Raw genomic sequence first — 17,257 nt, 5'->3', positions numbered from 1 at the left:
CACATATCTTTCCAGCTAGTGCATCTCCTGGGGACCAGCCTCACCAACTTTTCAGTGCTGTCTACCCCACCATTGCCCCCTTGGACTCTGCCAGGGAGTCAATAAGCACCACCCACTTTGCATTTCCCTGCAAAATGTCCATTCCTTTGCAAACAAAGCCATTGCCAACTACAGCCTTATTCTTGATGACTGTATTGACTTCCTGGCTTTGATTGGCATTTAGCTCATGGTTGGTGACACCTTGCCTTTACAGAAAACTCCCTACCTGGCAATACTTTCCAATACTTGCCCTGTTCAAACCTAATCACCAAGTCACACCTTAGTCTATCCTCTACTCCAAAGCAGTTTCAAGCAACAAGTGCTAAGCACCCCATCCTATTCCACCCTGCTCACCTTTCAAATTCCTCATTGTTCCCAAGCCTCAAAGTTTCTCCAAAATATTTTTACGTTCTTTTTTCTGCCTTTGCACTGAGTGATACCAAATTCACCACCCTCTTGTCCTCATTAAAGCTTTTCCTCCATAGTAATTCTCCTATTCATGCTCAGTTCCTTGACCACTATTTCCCACAGCCCTCTACTCCTTTGATTTCTAACACTAATAAAGCCATCACTGACCATTTCCTTGTATCCCTCACCACCCACATCCCACTACTCCCTTACAACACCTTGTTTGAATCTCAATAATCAGGTTTCCACCCCTTTCCTAGCTCCAAAATGGCCCTAACAAAAGTCACAAACAACATTCCATGCAGCCTTTGGCATGGTCAATCACACAATGCTCCTTCAAATGCCTCTCCCTCATCCAACTCAGTGGGAGTGCTCTCGCTTAGTTACATTCTTACCTGTCCAAGCATTGCCAGATTATTTCCAGCAATGGCTTTTCTTTCCTCACCCACATTGCCAATTTGACAGTCCCTCAAAGAGCCATCCTTGGTCCCATGCTCTATATGCTGCCCACTCAGTGACATCATGTCCGAATACACAGGACACCCAGCTCTACTGACCACCACCTCTCTCAACCCCTCCACTGCCTCTGTCAGACTGCTTGTCAGACATCCAGACTTGGATTAGTCACAATTTCCTCCAGCTAAAGATTGTGAAGATTAAAGCCGTTATCTTCAGCACTCATCACAAATTCTGTTCCCTTCCCAGCCACTGTATCAGACTGCATCAGACTGTTGTGCTCAACCCAGAGTTGTACCTCTGACCCCATATCCCCTCCATCACAAAGACTGTCTATTCCCACTTCTGAAACATCTTCAGACTTGATTATTCCAATGTTGTCTTGGCTGGCCTCCTATCTCGATGAAAATCAGCTTGTGCTTATATCCTATCCTACATAGTTCCATTTTCCATCATCCCTGTCCATATTAACATACATTGGCTCCCAAACCCCAGCTCCTAAATTTAAAATTCTCATCATGTTTAAATTCCTCCATGTCCTGAACCCTCCCAATCACTTCATCCTCCTCCAGCTCGCTCCCAACCCTTTGATTGATCTCTTGTACACCCCACACTGCCTCATTTCTAGTTGTCATGGTTTCAGCTGCCTAGGCCTCATGCTTTGGAATTCATTGCCTTTACCTCTCTACTTCTCCTCCTTTAAGGCCCTCCTTAAAGCCACCTCTGTGACCAAGTGCTTGTGGCTAATCTCTTCTCCTTTGGTTCGGTGTCCATTTTTTTTGACTATGCGTTTGTGATGGGCGTTTCTACATTAAAAGTACTATATAAATGCAAGTTGGCCTGTCTCAAGCAATGGACATGCTGTTATTGCATTTTTTTTTGATTTGCAAGCAGAAAAATAGACATGAGAGAGTCTACTAAAAAGTATAACCTTACATCCTGATGAAGAATAGAATGATACAGCACTGAAACAGGCCCTTCGGCCCACCGAGTCTGTGCTGACCAACAACGACCCATTTATACTAATCCTACATTAGTCCCATATTCCCTACCACATCCCCACCATTCTCTTACCACCTACCTACACTAGGGGCAATTTACAATGGCCAATTTACCTATCAACCTGCAAGTCTTTGGCTGTGGGGGAAACCGGAGCACCCGGCGAAAACCCACACGGTCACAGGGAAAACTTGCAAACTCCGCACAGGCAGTACCCAGAACCGAACCCAGGTCGCTGGAGCTGTGAGGCTGCAGTGCTAACCACTGCACCACTGCGCCGCCCTGGCCTACTGGGGTTTTACATTAAATACTGACAAAGATCTTGGAAATATTATGTTGAAGGACACCAGTTTAGTTCACTATTTCAATACACAGCACTATTTGTCAGTGACTCATTAATGGCAGCATTTTGACCATATTTAGAGACTCAATATGTCCTACATCAAGTCATCTTTCACCATCAAATAGTGTAGATGGTCAAAGGGTTTTAACTTTTTTCATGTTTTGTTACAATTGATGAGTCAGCTTTTTCTTATCTAGAGTTGAGAGCAGGGGTCGGCAACGTGTCCATGGACGGACACCAGTGTCCGTGGTAAAAACTTTGAGGCCTGTGGTCATTTTAAATATCTTGCAGGCTTGGAGCAAGACATTTAAAATTACCACGAGCAAAAGTAATTAGAAAGGATCGGGGCATCTGGCCAGTTCCGAGAACATGAAGCAGCAACATTATGGAGCAGATTGCAATTAGAAAGAATTAATGCCAAAGAAAAGGTTATGGGGTGAAATTGGTCAATGCCAGTAGCAGAAAATGGGTTAATAGTGAATTGGTAGTCTTTTATACACAGTAGATAATTTTCTATTAATAAAATTGATTCTGATGTAGAATTGGTTGCTGATTTTTCATCAGCCTGTTTTGTGGTACTGTCGTTGACCAGTGATGTTTCTCAAGCTGCTTATCAAGAGCCTTTATAACCCTTGAAAGCCTAATTGTCATAGTGGCCTAAATATAAATTTGCACTGCACAGATATAGCAGGTAAGGGCCCACTGCCTAAATTAAACAAATGAGCTCACTTCATAGTTAGTGTTAACATTGCTACCTCCTTCTCTGCTTTAAAATACTGCAAGTCGATTTTAATCCATCCAATATGAATTATCGGGGATGTCAAAGTCAGACTTTGAATTTGGTCAACCTCACAGTGTTAAAGTGCTTTGAATGTGATAATTCTCATTGGCTGTTAGAAACACTATGAAATTGTGTACTTTAAATTCCATACAGAAGGTTATTAAGTAAACTGAAAGCTTAAAACTGTGGGGCTTCCAAGCAAAACTTGGGTCTGAATAAAAAAAAATGACTGAAGGTTAGCAAATAACAGGTGTTGGTTAATATTGGGGTTGGTGGTGGTGCAGTGAAGAACTTAATGGGATGCCCCAGGGCTCAGTATTGGCCCACTGCTATTTCTGATTTACATTAATTTATTATTTTTGTTAGCTTGCTAGCTAACTAGGACACCTAGCAAATCTCTTTTTCCAGGGTGGAAAATTATTTGTTATTTTACTGGTTGAAAGACCTAAAGTTACTTCTTACAGTCCTAGTTTTTATCGCATAATTGTTTAGTTGGCTGGCTACATGGTAACACAACGTTAGCACATTGTGTAGCTAGCTCTATTCTGTCAACAAAAGTAATCAGATTGGCATTGCATACTGTTTGCTTGTTAGATAGCTAATACAGTTGTGTTGCTCTCCATTGATGTTTGTATGCTTAGCTACTTTATTTATAGGGAGAAATGTGTTTTAAATTGGACTGTGTTTTGATGGCATTAGGTTGGCTATACACTTTGTATACATATTAATTGTCCCCATGCCCCTGGCTGAGTCAATAATTTTGTCAAATATCGTTGGTGCAACATGTTGGTGCCTTTCCCTGGGTGAGAGGTGACCTTACTGAGGGGACTTGACAGGGTATATGTTGAGAGATGTTTCCCCTCATGGGGGAATCGAGAACTAGGCAGCATAGTTTCAGAATAAGTGGTCACCCATTTAAGACAGAGATGAAGCGTAAATTTCTTCTCTTCGAGGGTCGTGAATCTTTAGAATTCTCTACATCAGAGAGTTGTGGAGGCTGAGTCATTGAATATATTCAAGGCTGAGATAGACAGTTTTCTGAACTAGAGGGGAGTAAAGGTTTGTGATGAACAGGCAGGAAAGTGGAGTTGAGGCCAAAATCAGATCAGCCATGATCTTATTGAATGGTGAAGCGGGCTTAAGGGGCCGTATGGCCCACTCTTGCCAACATTATGTTCTTATGCAAAGTTTCAGCATTTAAAATCAGTAAGATACATCTTGTATATTTTGCTAACTTCAGTCAATTTTCATGTCAGTGCAGACAATATTTGTGAAACATTTTTTGTATGAATAGCTCTATTTTTTTGTTAAATTAATTCCTTTAGTAATACCTATTGTTATAGCACAGCTGAATCTGCAGGAATCAACTTTGTTGGTATACCACCTGTTATGACCGAGGCAGGAGGAGTGCGCTGTTAATTCAGTCCCACTTCTCCACAGGTCACAACATATATTAAAATTTTCCCACTTAATAATACAGTCAATCAGATACACTATTTTTCCCTGAATAAAACACACTAACCAGGTTTCTTTACTGAACAACAAAATTATCAGTTTATTATAGAACAAGTATTAACTAGTAATGAAGTGAAGCATAAACATACAGATTAAAACTTTTAAAGTCCCAACATTAAATTTTACAGTCTCTTTTTTTACCTTAGCATCTCACACTCACGCACACACACATATATGTATACCGGTTAACCGAAAAAAATAAAAAAGGATTTTTGGATCAGAGCTCTGTTACAGACAAACAGGTTTCCTCCCACCGCCAAAGACTTGCAGGTGATAGGTAAATTGGCCATTGTAAATTGCCCCTAGTGTCGGTAGGTGGTAGGGAATATGGGATTACTGTAGGGTTAGTATAAATGGGTGGTCCTTGGTCGGCACAGACTCGGTGGGCCAAAGGGCCTGTTTCAGTGCTGTATCTCTAAATAAAAAATAAATAAATTTTTAAAAAGCACTTGGGCTGATTACTTGCTTGTTTTTGAAGAAAACAGCAGATGAGATATGTTGTTCCAAAACTGGCATACAGTCTAACTTCCAAGTACACACAGACAGGTCACTAAGATCTTCCAGAACAGTTCTTTTCAGGCAGTGTTGAGAATTATTTTAGCAGGTGTTCTTCAAATACAGGAAACAAATGAAATGACATAGTGGACTTCTCAGCATCTTTAGAGTTTTGCTGGAAAACAAAGCTAGGTTGTGGTCTTCTCTTCCTTGGAATTCTCTCCATCTTCTGCAGCAGACTTGACTTTATCTTACTCCAGAAGGTAAAACACACACACACACTAACAGACAACCAAAATGCTTAAGATTTTATCTGCATTCCCAGGTGCTCTGCTACTACTGGACTTCGCTAATCAAGGGGATGCTTGTCACTTCTCTGCCTCTGTTACCAGGGTTTCTATTCTATATTTAACTTGAGTCATGTGACAGCCAGCAACATTATTGCCACCTGTTCCTTCAATACCCCCTTGATGGCTTCCTTTCAAAAAAACCTGGTCCAACATTTATTCAGTTTAAATCTAAATGCTTATTAAAAATATTTTTAACAAAAACAAAAGCACCTTCATAACACAACACATATTACATTTTAATTAAAATCTCAGATGCCCACTCTTTTTATCTGTCAAGTGGGACAGAGTGCCAGAAGATAATTTGAGCTTGGAAGGTATCATAGCTATGACTTACCCTGCCATCACAACAACAACTTGTATTTATATAGCATCCTTTTGTCATCTAACATCCATACAGGTGCACTATCCAGCAGGAATCACAAGGTAGCAATCAGCTTCGTATGAACTAGGAGCAGGAGTAGGCCATTTGGAACATCAGACAATGTACTCCTTCCTAACCAAGAAACACTGAGGATAACTGTAGCACCATTATTGCCATCCCACCTTAGTCCACTCAAACATAAAGCAGGAATTACACATAAAAATCAAAATTCACAGCACAGAAGGAAGCCATTCAGCCCTCATGTCTGAAAAACAGCTATCCAGTCTAATCTCATTTTCCTTTACATTTGTATGACTGAATACCATTTCATACAGTACATTTACGTACTGAGTCATCAGAGTATCTTCAAAAGAATTTTGTTTAATTTTATGTTTACTGATCTATTTGAATAAATTTTTGCCTTTTAATTTTTGCATTTTTTAAAAATTCCCGTTTTTTAACATCTTTGCCTGGCCTAACACCTGCAGCTGAAAGGGCAGCCTACAGCCACCCGCTGAGTGTCATCAATGTCCCTTGTTGCTGTCTGCAAAGAGGTGCAGGTACGATGGGCTGAATGGCCTCCTTCTGCGCTGTAACAATTCTGTGATTCTGTGATTTTCCAGTTGTGACTTTTTTCCCCTCCCCCAACTCCCTGCCAGTTTACAGTTAATGTTGGAGGTTGTAGAGTTTCCTCCTTCTGACAGGAAGTACTCTGCTTTAGCTCTGTACTTCACCAGACTAGATTCATCAACTATGAGAGGCAGGTAGGTTTAAGTGACCATGATCCTTAAGACTCAAAGATATAGTGCCTAGTTAGGGGTGTAGATGTTGTTTTGTTCATCCTATTTGTTCATCCTAGGGGATGGGAACCTTTGCAAGGAGTCAGAGGAGGGAGGATCAAAGACAAGAACAAAAGACAGTAAGGGGAATAAGAAAAGTGATAGGCAGAGAAATCAAGGGCCAGAATCAAACAGGGCTACAGTGAAAAATTGTGGGAAGGGGATAGGTAATGTTAAAAGGACAAGCCTTAAAGCTTTGTGCCTTAACACGCAGAGCATTCGCAATAAAGTGGATGAATTAATCGCGCAAATAGATGTAAACGGGTATGATATAGTCGGGATTACAGAGGCATGGCTGCAGGATGACCAGGGATAGGAAAGGAACATCCAGGGGTATTCAGTATTTAGGAAGGGCAGACAAAAAGTAAAAGGCGGTGGAGTTGCATTGCTGGTTAAAGAGGAAATTAACGCAATAGTGAGAAAGGATATTAGCTCTGACAATGTGGAATCTGTATGGGTAGAGCTGAGAAACACTAAACGGCAAAAATGTTAGTGGAGTTTGTATATAGACCCCCAAACTGTAGTGGTGATGTTGGGAATGGCATTAAACAGGAAATTAGAGATGCATGTAATAAAGGAACATCTGTAATTATGGGTGGCTTTAATCTGTATATAGATTGGGCAAATCAAATTAGTCACAATACCGTAAAACAGGAATTCATGGAGTGTATATGGGATGGTTTTCTGGACCAATACGTTGAGGAACCAACTAGAGAACAAGCCATAAAATAAAAGCAAAATACTGCGGATGCTGGAAATCTGAAATTAAAACAAGAAATGCTGGAACCACTCAGCAGGTCTGGCAGCATCTGTGAAAAGAGAAGCAGAGTTAACGTTTCGGGTCAGTGACCCTTCATCGGACCCTTCCGATGAAGGGTCACTGACCCGAAACGTTAACTCTGCTTCTCTTTCCACAGATGCTGCCAGAGCTGCTGAGTGGTTCCAGCATTTCTTGTTTTTATTTTATATTAGAGAACAAGCCATCCTAGACTGGGTATTGTGTAATTAGAGAGGAATAATTGACAATCTAGTGGTGCGAGACCCCTCGGGGATGAGCGACCATAATATGATAGAATTCTTCATTAAGATGGAGAGTGAAGTAGTTGATTCTGAGACTAGGGGCCTGAATCTTAATAAAGGAAACTACGAAGGTATGAGGCGTGAATTGGCTATGATGGATTGGGAAACGTTACTTAAAGGGATGACGGTGGATAGGCAATGGCAAACATTCAAAGAGCACATGGATAAACTGCAACAATTGTTTATTCCTGTCTGACACAAAAGTAAAACGGGAAAGGTAGCCAAACCATGGCTTACAAGGGAAATTAGAGATAGCATTAGATCCAAGGAAGAGGCATACAAATTCACCAGAAAAAACAACAGACCTGAGGATTGGGAGCAGTTTAGAATTCAGCAAAGGATGACCAAGGGATTGATTAAGAAGGGGAAAATAGAGTAAGAGAGTAAGCTTGCGGGGAACATAAAAACTGACTGTAAAAGCTTCTATGTGAAAAGAAAAAGATTGGTGAAGACAAATGTAGGTCCCTTACAGTCAGAAACAGGGGAACTTATTATGGGGAATAAAGAAATGGCTGACCACCTAAATGCATACTTTGGTTCTGTCTTCACAAAGGAGGACGCAAATATCATACCAGAAATGTTGGGGAATACAGGGAGGAACTGAAGGAAATCAGTATTAGTAGAGAAATGGTGTTGGGGAAATTGATGGGATTGAAGGCCAATAAATCCCCAGGGCCTGATAATCTACATCCCAGAGTACTTAAGGAAGTGGCCCTAGAAATAGTGGATGCATTGGTGGTCATCTTCCAAGATTCTATAGACTCTGGAACAGTTCCTACAGATTGGAGGGTAGCTAATGTAACCCCACTATTTAAAAAGGGAGGTAGAGAGAAAACAGGGAATTATAGACCAGTCAGCCTGATGTCGGTAGTGGGAAAAATTCTAGAGTCCATTATCAAAGATTTTATAGCCGAGCACTTGGAGAACAGTGGTAGAATCGGACAGAGTCAGCAGGGATTTACGAAGGGAAATCATGCTTGACAAATCTACCAGAATTCTTTGAGGATGCAACTAGTAGAGTTGATGAGGGGGAGCCAGTGCATGTGGTTTATTTGGACTTTCAGAAGGCTTTCGACAAAGTCCCACATAAGAGATTAGCATGTAAAATTAAAGCGTGTGGGATTGGGGGTAGTGTATTGCGATGGATAGAAAATTGGTTAACAGACAGGAAACAAAGAATAGGAATAAACGGATCTTTTTCCAAATGGCAGGCAGTGACTAGTGGGGTACCGCAGGGATCGGTGCTAGGACCCCAGCTATTCACAATATATATTAATGATTTAGATGAGGGAACTAAATGTAATATATCCAAATTTGCAGATGGCACAAAACTGGGTGGGAGGGTGAGTTGTGAGGAGGATGCAGAGAGGCTTCAGGGTGATTTGGTCAAGTTGAGTGAGTGGGCAAATGCATGGCAGATGCAGTATAATGTGGATAAATGTGAGGTTACCCACTTTGGTAGCAAAAACAGGAAGGCAGATTAATATCTGAACGGCTATAAACCGAGAGAGGGGAATATGCAACGAAACCTGGGTGTTCTTGTACACCAGTCGCTGAAGGTAAGCATGCAGGTGCAACAGGCGGTAAAAAAGGCAAATGGTATGTTGGCCTTCATAACGAGAGGATGCGAGTACAGAAGCAGGGATATCTTGCTGCAATTATACAGGGCCTTGGTGAGGCCACACCTGGAATATTGTGTGCAGTTTTGGTCTCCTTATCTGAGGAAGGATGTTCTTGCTATAGAGGAAGTGCAGCGAAGGTTTACCAGACTAATTCCTGGGATGGCAGGACTGACGTATGAGGAGAGATTGAGTCGGTTAGGATTATATTTGCTGGAGTTCAGAAGAGGGGGGATCTCATAGAAACCTATAAAATTCTAACAGGATTTGACAGGGTAGATGCAGGATGGATATTCCTGATGGCGAGAGAGTCCAGAACCAGGAGTCATAGTCTAAGGCTACGGGATAAACCTTTCAGGACTGAGATGAGGAGTAATTTCTTCACCCGGAGAGTGGTGAGCCTGTGGAATTCGCTACCACAGAAAGCAGTTGAGGTCAAAACATTGTATGTTTTCAAGAAGGAGTTAGATATAGCTCTTGGGACGAAAGGGATCAAAGGATATGGGGGGAAAGCAGGAACAGGTTACTGAGTTGGATGATCAGCCATGATCATAATGAATGGCGGAGCAGGCTCAAAGGGCCAAATGGCCTACTCCTGCTCCTGTTTTCCATGTTTCCATGTTTTTATTGTGCTACTCATTTGAAAGGCACTTGATTTTGGTAGATAATTTAAATACAAGTTTCAATAATTCCGACCTGAAGTCGTGTTTGGAAAGAATCCCTTTTCCAGAAGTGTCACGATATTTCAGTTCCATCAGCAGGTGTGAAATAAGCTGAATCTGCCCATGGTATACACTTTCATCAACCTAAAAAAAACATTTTTTTTAAGAACACAAGCAATGCTTGAATATCTTAGCTACATATCATTTTTCCAATTTATGTCCCAAACCTTGGCCAATCGTTCAAAGTGACTCATTCTCTTGTATTTACTCCTATTGGGTAGATGTCCAATTTCTGCAATGCTCCTCTGTCCAATGACAGTCACAATGAGGAAATAGCTGGATAGGGAATCACCAAAGCAAAGCTAGTTGTTGTCCCCTTGCAGTGGAAAGTAATGGAGCATGAACTTGTTACTTTGCTGCCCATTAGGCTTGGGAATATAATGGGCCAGATTTTGTTGAAAAAAACAGCAATGTCAGAAATGACATACCTCATATACCCTTATTAATGCACAAATCTATCAGCAACTTGTGACAAGAAAGAGATAGCCTATAAATTGTGAATCACCATAAGATGCTGGCCAATTTCTGCCACTCACCATTATAGTCACAAAAATGGCATCTCACACTTAACTTCCCCATGATTTTCTTAAAGTTGCTGCATTTGCACATTAATTTCACATTAAGCTTGCCACAGAAAGTTAAGTCTAGTAATTAATAACGCAAGTACCCTTTTAACAACACAATAATTCCTAATGACTGCCAATCTGGCCCAGAATGTGAACAATTATGAGGGTGGAGTCTCATTTCTTCAGGTTATGAATTGTTGTTAGAGATCTTTAAAATGTTATTTTTTAAAAACTTGCTTTTCTTTTTTATCTCTTTTTTTCTCCCACTCTCTTAATCCAATCTTTCTTTCTTTACATAAGAACATATGAATTAGGAGCAGAAGTAGGCCATTTGGCTCCTCGAGCCTGCTCCACCATTCAATAAGATCATGGCTGATTGGATTGTGGCCTCAACTCCACTTTCCTGCCTGCCCCCCATCACCCTTTATTCCCTTGTGGATCAAAAAATCTGTCTAGCTCAGCATTGAATATATTCAATGACGCAGCCTCCATTACTCTCTGGGGTACAGAATTCCAAAGATTAACAGCCCTCAGAGAGAAAATTCCTCCTCATCTCCATCTTAAATGGAGGACATCTTATTTTTAAACTATGTCCCCCCAGTTTTAGATTCCCCCATCAGGGGAAACATCCTCTCAGCAGCTACCTTGTCAAGCCCCCTGCAAATCTTACATGTTTCAATCAGGTTCATTCTTCTAAACTCCAATCAGTATAGGCCCAACCTGTTCAATCTTTCCTCATCCCAGGAAGCAACATAGGTGAACCTTCTCTGAATTGTCTCCAATGCAAGTGTGTCCCTCCTTAAATAAGGAGACCAAAACTGTACACAGTACTCTAGGTGTGGTCTCACCAATGCCCTGTACAGTTGTAGCAAGACTTTTTTATTTATTTAGAGATACAGCACTGAAACAGGCCCACCGAGTCTGTGCTGACCAACAACCACCCATTTATACTAACCCTACAGTAATCCCATATTCCCTATCACCTCCCTACACTAGGGGCAATTTACAACGGCCAATTTACCTAAGACCTGCAAGTCTTTTGGATGTGGGAGGAAACCGGAGCACCCGGCGAAAACCCACACAGACACAGGGAGAACTTGCAAACTCCGCACAGGCAGTACCCAGAATTGAACCCGGGTCCCTGGAGCTGTGAGGCTGCGGTGCTAACCACTGCGCCACTGTGCCACCTACTTCTCCCTACTTTTATACTCCATCCCCATGTAATAAAGGCCAACATTTCATTTACCTTCCCAATTACTTGCTGTATCGGCATGCTAACTTTTTGTGATTCATGTACGAGGACACCCAGATCCCTCTGTCCTGCAGCATTCTGCAGTCTCTCTCCATTTAAATAACATTCTGCTTTTCTATTCTTCCTGCCAAAGCAGACAGCCTCACATTTTCCCATTATACTCCATCTGCCAAATGTTTGCCCACTCACTTAACCTATCAATATCCCTTTGCAGACTCTTTGTATCCTCACAACTTGCTTTCCCACCTATCTTTGTATCGTCAGCAAATTTAGCTACAATACACTCAGTCCCTTCATCCAAGTCATTAATATAGATTGTAAGTTGAGGCCTCACCACTGATCCCTGTGGCACCCCAGCCAACCTGAATATGACCCATTTATATCTCTGTTTCCTGTTAGTTAGCCAATCCTCTATCCATGCTAATATATTATCCCCAATACCATGAGCTCTTATCTTGTGCAGTAACCTTTTATGTGGCACCTTATCAAATGCTTTCTGGAAATCCAAATACACTACATGTAATGGTTTCCCCTTTATCTACCCTGCTTGTTACATCCTCAAAGAACTCCAATAAATTTGTCAAACATGATTTTGCTTTTACAAATTCATGTTGAATCTGCTCGATTGTGTTATGGTTTTCCAAATGTCCTGCTACTACTTCCTTCATCATGATTCCAGCATTTTATGAATGACAGATGTTAGGCTAACTGGCCTATAGTTTCCTGTTTTCTGTCTCCCTCCTTTCTTGAATATTGGAGTTTTTTTTTTAGAGATACAGCACTGAAACAGGCCCTTCAGCCCACTGAGTCTGTGCCGACCATCAACCACCCATTTATACTAATCCTACACTAATCCCATATTCCTACCACATCCCCACCTGTCCCTATATTCCCCTACCACCTACCTATACTACGGGCCAATTTACCTATCAACCTGCAAGTCTTTGGCTGTGGGAGGAAACCGGAGCACCTGGCGAAAACCCACGCAGACACAGGGAGAACTTGCAAACTCCACACAGGCAGTACCCAGAATTGAACCCGGGTTACTGGAGCTGTGAGGCTGCGGTGCTAACCACTGCGCCACTGTGCCGCATTTGCTTTTTTCCAGTCCACTGGGACCTTTGCAGAATCTAGGGAATTTTGGAAGATTACAACCAATGCATTCACTATCTCTGCAGCCACTTCGTTTAAGACCCTGGGATGCAGGCCATCAGGTCCAGGGGACTTGTCAGCCTTTAGTCCCATTAGTTTTCCTAGTACTTTTTCTCTTGTGATAGAGACTGTTTTAAGTTTCTCCCACTCTCTTACCCCTTGATTTTCAGGTATTATTGGGATGCTTTGAGTGTCTTCTCCAGTGAAGACTAATACAAAATATTTGTTCAAAATCTCTGCTATTTCCTTATTTCCTATTAATCCCCCAGTCTTGTCCTCTAAGGGACCAATGCTTATTTTAGTTACTCTCTTACTTTTTATATACTTGTAGAATCCCTTTTTACATTTCTTGCTAGTTTACTCTCGTAGTCTAATTCTCCCACTTTATTTGTTTTAGTCATCCTTTGCGGGTTTCTAAAATTTTCCCAATCTTCTAGCCCACACTAATTTTCACAGCATTATACGCCTTTTTTGCAATTTGATACCATCCTTAACTAGCCACGGATAGTGCATCCTTCTCGTAGAGTCTTTCTCAATGATATATATCTTTGTTGAGAGTTATGAAATATCTCCTTAAATGTCTGCCACTGCTTATCTACCATGTTACCTTTTAACTTATTCTCCCAGTACACTGTAGCCAGTTCTGACTTTATACCTTTGTAATTGCCTTATTTAGGTTTCAGACCCAAGTTTCAAACCCAAGTTTCTTACCCTCAAACTGAATGTGAAATTCTATCATCTCATGATCACTCTTGCCTACACGATCCTTCACTACTTGATTTAACTTTGAATTCCCCTGCTCTAATTCATGCTCCTTCACACTCAGTTTATTTTTCAATCCTTAAATCTTTGGTTTAAGAAAATACACAGATTGTCCTGTTGTTTAACAAGGTCCCTATTGACTTGTTCACTGTTATCATCTTACTCTTCTAGCAACTTTGTGGGCAAACATTTTTTAAAGGTGCAGGAACAGGCCTCATTAGCAGGCCATGCTGTGAGATGCCCCGCTCCAGCAAATTTTGGGTAATTTTTTTGCAGTTATGTTGTCCTTTATTTCCCCTCCATTTTCTTCCCTTGTACTTGTTACAATGCTAAAATCTGCCTTAGATATTTAGTGGCAGTAGACACTCTCCTAAATCGACTCCACACCCTTACGATCAGAAGTTTACTGTCACTACCCATTTATCTAGATATACAATAAACTGGGGGTTGTAACAATAGTCCCACCTTGTTAAATAAACTGCATACCGATGCTATAATGTGGACACTAGCACACACCAGGGCGAGAGGGTATCCCGTCAATAATGTGGGATCAACAAAATCCATTTAAATGTTATATAATTACTATTTGAAATTCTGCTAACTCTATCGAATAAGAGAATTCAGAAACTCACAATTCCATTGAGAATACTGAAAAACAAACTGATGAACTCATCCTTCTGATGGTTCCTGCAGCCATAGTAAATGTTGTAGGCCCAAAGCATGGCAGAGTCTCCATACTTCTTCTGGAGGAAGTTATGGAAAAACTCAGGAAGGCTGGACCTTGTCCCACTCTATATTTTGGAAGAAAACAATAATTTTTTAAAAACATTCAACAAATACCTTTATAGAAACTGGATGCTCTATCATAAACTTAATTATATTATTAGTATCAGCAGATGGAAAATAAATCATGTTCTCTTGTTTCACGGAAGTTTCTTCCATTGCACAGTTGTTATATGCCCTTGGGAAATCAATTAAGAGGTGTTATCCAAGCACAAAATAAACCATAAGTTAGCATTTAAAAAAAAAATCAGCTCCAGTTCTCTCATGCTGGGTGCAGGTCCAGGATGCCACAATTCTCTAGTATCTCATTCAGGTGTGAGTCTAAACATTGAATGTTGGGAGATGGCGATGTTATAGATACCTTCAGCGCTGTCCCTACTCACCTTCCATCCATGAATATTGCCACTAAATAGTAATCATGAATGTGATCTTTGGCTTTTTATTCTCTCCCTAGCCCAGAAACAGAAGCCAGTCCCAGTTGCGGGATTTTCACTAATGCATACTGCAGTGTTCTCAATGACAGATTGGGGCAGGACATCACGGCCTGTGTCCACTTTCAGCAGTGGACACTGGAAAAAAATTAGAATTGGGAACCCTGGCAAATTTTCTCTTCCCTAGCTGAAGACTGGTGACAGCACCAAAAGTAGCACTACCAGCATTTTAGCTGAGATCAGCTAATTCGGTACAAACTACAATTGAGCTTGCAATCCTTCTGTCAATAGGTCATATACACACTGAAACTTGCCAAGCCATTGGAATATCTTAAAAAGTTTTTAAGTGTAATATGGATACAATCCTTGAGGTTCCACGAAATAGTGGTCAGAGAGGAGAGTAAGTTGATGTCTAGGGGATATCAAGATTGGCACTAGTAAGAAAATTAGAGATAGAGAGATAAGAATTCATGACAGACAGAGGAGATTGCTTTGTGATACTGAAACTAATGAAGAGACTGGAGCTTATATTGGCTGCATACCCTAAACACAATAGCATGCTGCAAAACTCAGGCCAGTCTTAGCTATGTATATGACATATGACTCAAGACAGATATGCCACACATATATAGTGGCTCCAGCATGTGTCGTGAGTATGATGTCCAGCTGAATTGATGTGTTTTTACGATATGACTGCTTTCCTTATATACTGCATTGTTGAAGTCTCTCCAAATAACTAACTGAATTATCCCAAATAGGACTGAGTTGCTGTCCTTCCAAACGGAACAGTTCCCGGTTTTCTGAGAATCGAAGGACCGAATTTACATACCTGGAGATCTGCTGCCATCTTTTCTTTCCAGATTTCCTTCAGCAGTTTGGTTATGTCCTCCTGGCCCAAATTCACATTCTTGATTAGACCACCATGACGCAGATATACAATAACATCTTCTCCTGTACCCTACGCAAAAATAAGTCAATCTTGCTTATAATCCTTGTTTTACATTCAAATGTGACATTCAGCCAAGATCCTGTCTGCCCACTCAGATGCACATAAAATATTCCATGGCACTATTAAAAGGGCAGAGCAGTTTTCCCAGTGTCTTGGCCAATATTTATCCCTCATTCAATATCACTCAAAAAAAATTGTCTCTCCTTGATGTTTGTGGGATCTTGCTGTATGCAAATTGGTTGTTGTGTTTCCCTACATTACAGAAGTCAAAAGTAATTAATTGGCTGTAAAGCCCTTTGGAACATGCTGTGGTCATAAAAAACACTATATAAATACAAGTCCTTTCCTGTAATCAATTAAATCAATTCTTCAGATGTAGGCATTGCTGGCAAGGCTAGCATTTGTTATCAATCCCTAATTGCCCTGAGACCATGAAGGTGGGCCTTCTTATTTAACCAATGCAGTTCATGTGGTGAAGGTGCTCACAAATCCTTTGATCTTTGTAACAGTTTGATATAACTGATTTGCTTGGCTTCTTCAGAGGGCAGTTAGAGTCAACCGCATTTATCCAAGTAGACCACTCATAACCTCTGTTAACATTGAAGAGGAATTAATGATAGATTGGGTTGCAATTGTGCTATCAGTAACAGATGCATTAAGGCTTTCAGTTGTTTCAACAAAGGTATAAATGCAGACTGGATTTTCACACAAAGACATTTATCAAATAAAACAATATAAATCCAAATGTTAGCAATTTTAATTCTGAAGTTGCTTAAGAAATCGATATGGAAGCTATCTTATTTGCTGAGGAATGAAAGTTTTTATATGAATGCTATTTCTTATTGTTAGCTCAACCTAATGTCGCTAATTAATACATTTCTAGACTGTTCCTAACACCACGGTTTGCCATCAGATTGCTTGAAAATTGTTTTTCCAATTACCTTACAATCTATTAAGCTCATTGGGTGCAAGTTTAACCCCACCAAAAACAGGTGGGTTTGGGTCAGGTGGGAAGCAAAAATGAAAAAAAATCCTAAAACCCAAACTCAATCAGAATTGAACCCGCATACTTTCGGTCTTAACGGAGGTGGGACAGGGAGGGGGAAATGACCAACCAGCTCCCAGCAGCTGGGCCGCTCATTTAAATATTTTAATACCGCATCCTTCAGACATTTTCCTCTGTTTCAGCTTTAACATTGGTCGGCCTCAGGAATCCCAGCAGCTAAGCGGAGGCAAGGACTGCTTCCCAGCAATGCTTTTGGGACAAAGGAGTGGGAGGGCTTCCACCAGCCCTCCAAGCAGTCCTGTTAACCTCCCCAGCAATTGGACCCCGATGTCCTCCATGGCCCACAATC

At 41.0% G+C, this 17,257-nt stretch overlaps 1 protein-coding gene across 1 annotated transcript in view; it reads right to left on the bottom strand.

The window, feature by feature from the left end:
* The window catches only part of tsnaxip1 (translin-associated factor X interacting protein 1), an 84,896-nt gene that overhangs the window by 10,807 nt on the left and 56,832 nt on the right, over positions 1 to 17,257 (bottom strand). Inside the window, exons 11-13 of the mRNA XM_068049536.1 lie at positions 15,783 to 15,911; positions 14,372 to 14,530; positions 9,982 to 10,091 (exon numbers count right to left, since the gene is read on the bottom strand). Of these exons, the coding sequence (XP_067905637.1) occupies positions 9,982 to 10,091; positions 14,372 to 14,530; positions 15,783 to 15,911 (398 nt within the window). The remainder of the gene's footprint in view (positions 1 to 9,981; positions 10,092 to 14,371; positions 14,531 to 15,782; positions 15,912 to 17,257) is intronic.

This window comes from Heterodontus francisci, chromosome 17 (assembly GCF_036365525.1).
Source record: "Heterodontus francisci isolate sHetFra1 chromosome 17, sHetFra1.hap1, whole genome shotgun sequence".
NCBI lineage: Eukaryota > Metazoa > Chordata > Chondrichthyes > Heterodontiformes > Heterodontidae > Heterodontus > Heterodontus francisci.
The sequence above is the reverse complement of the archived record's forward strand: the minus strand, read 5'-3'. Positions and strand labels throughout refer to the sequence as shown.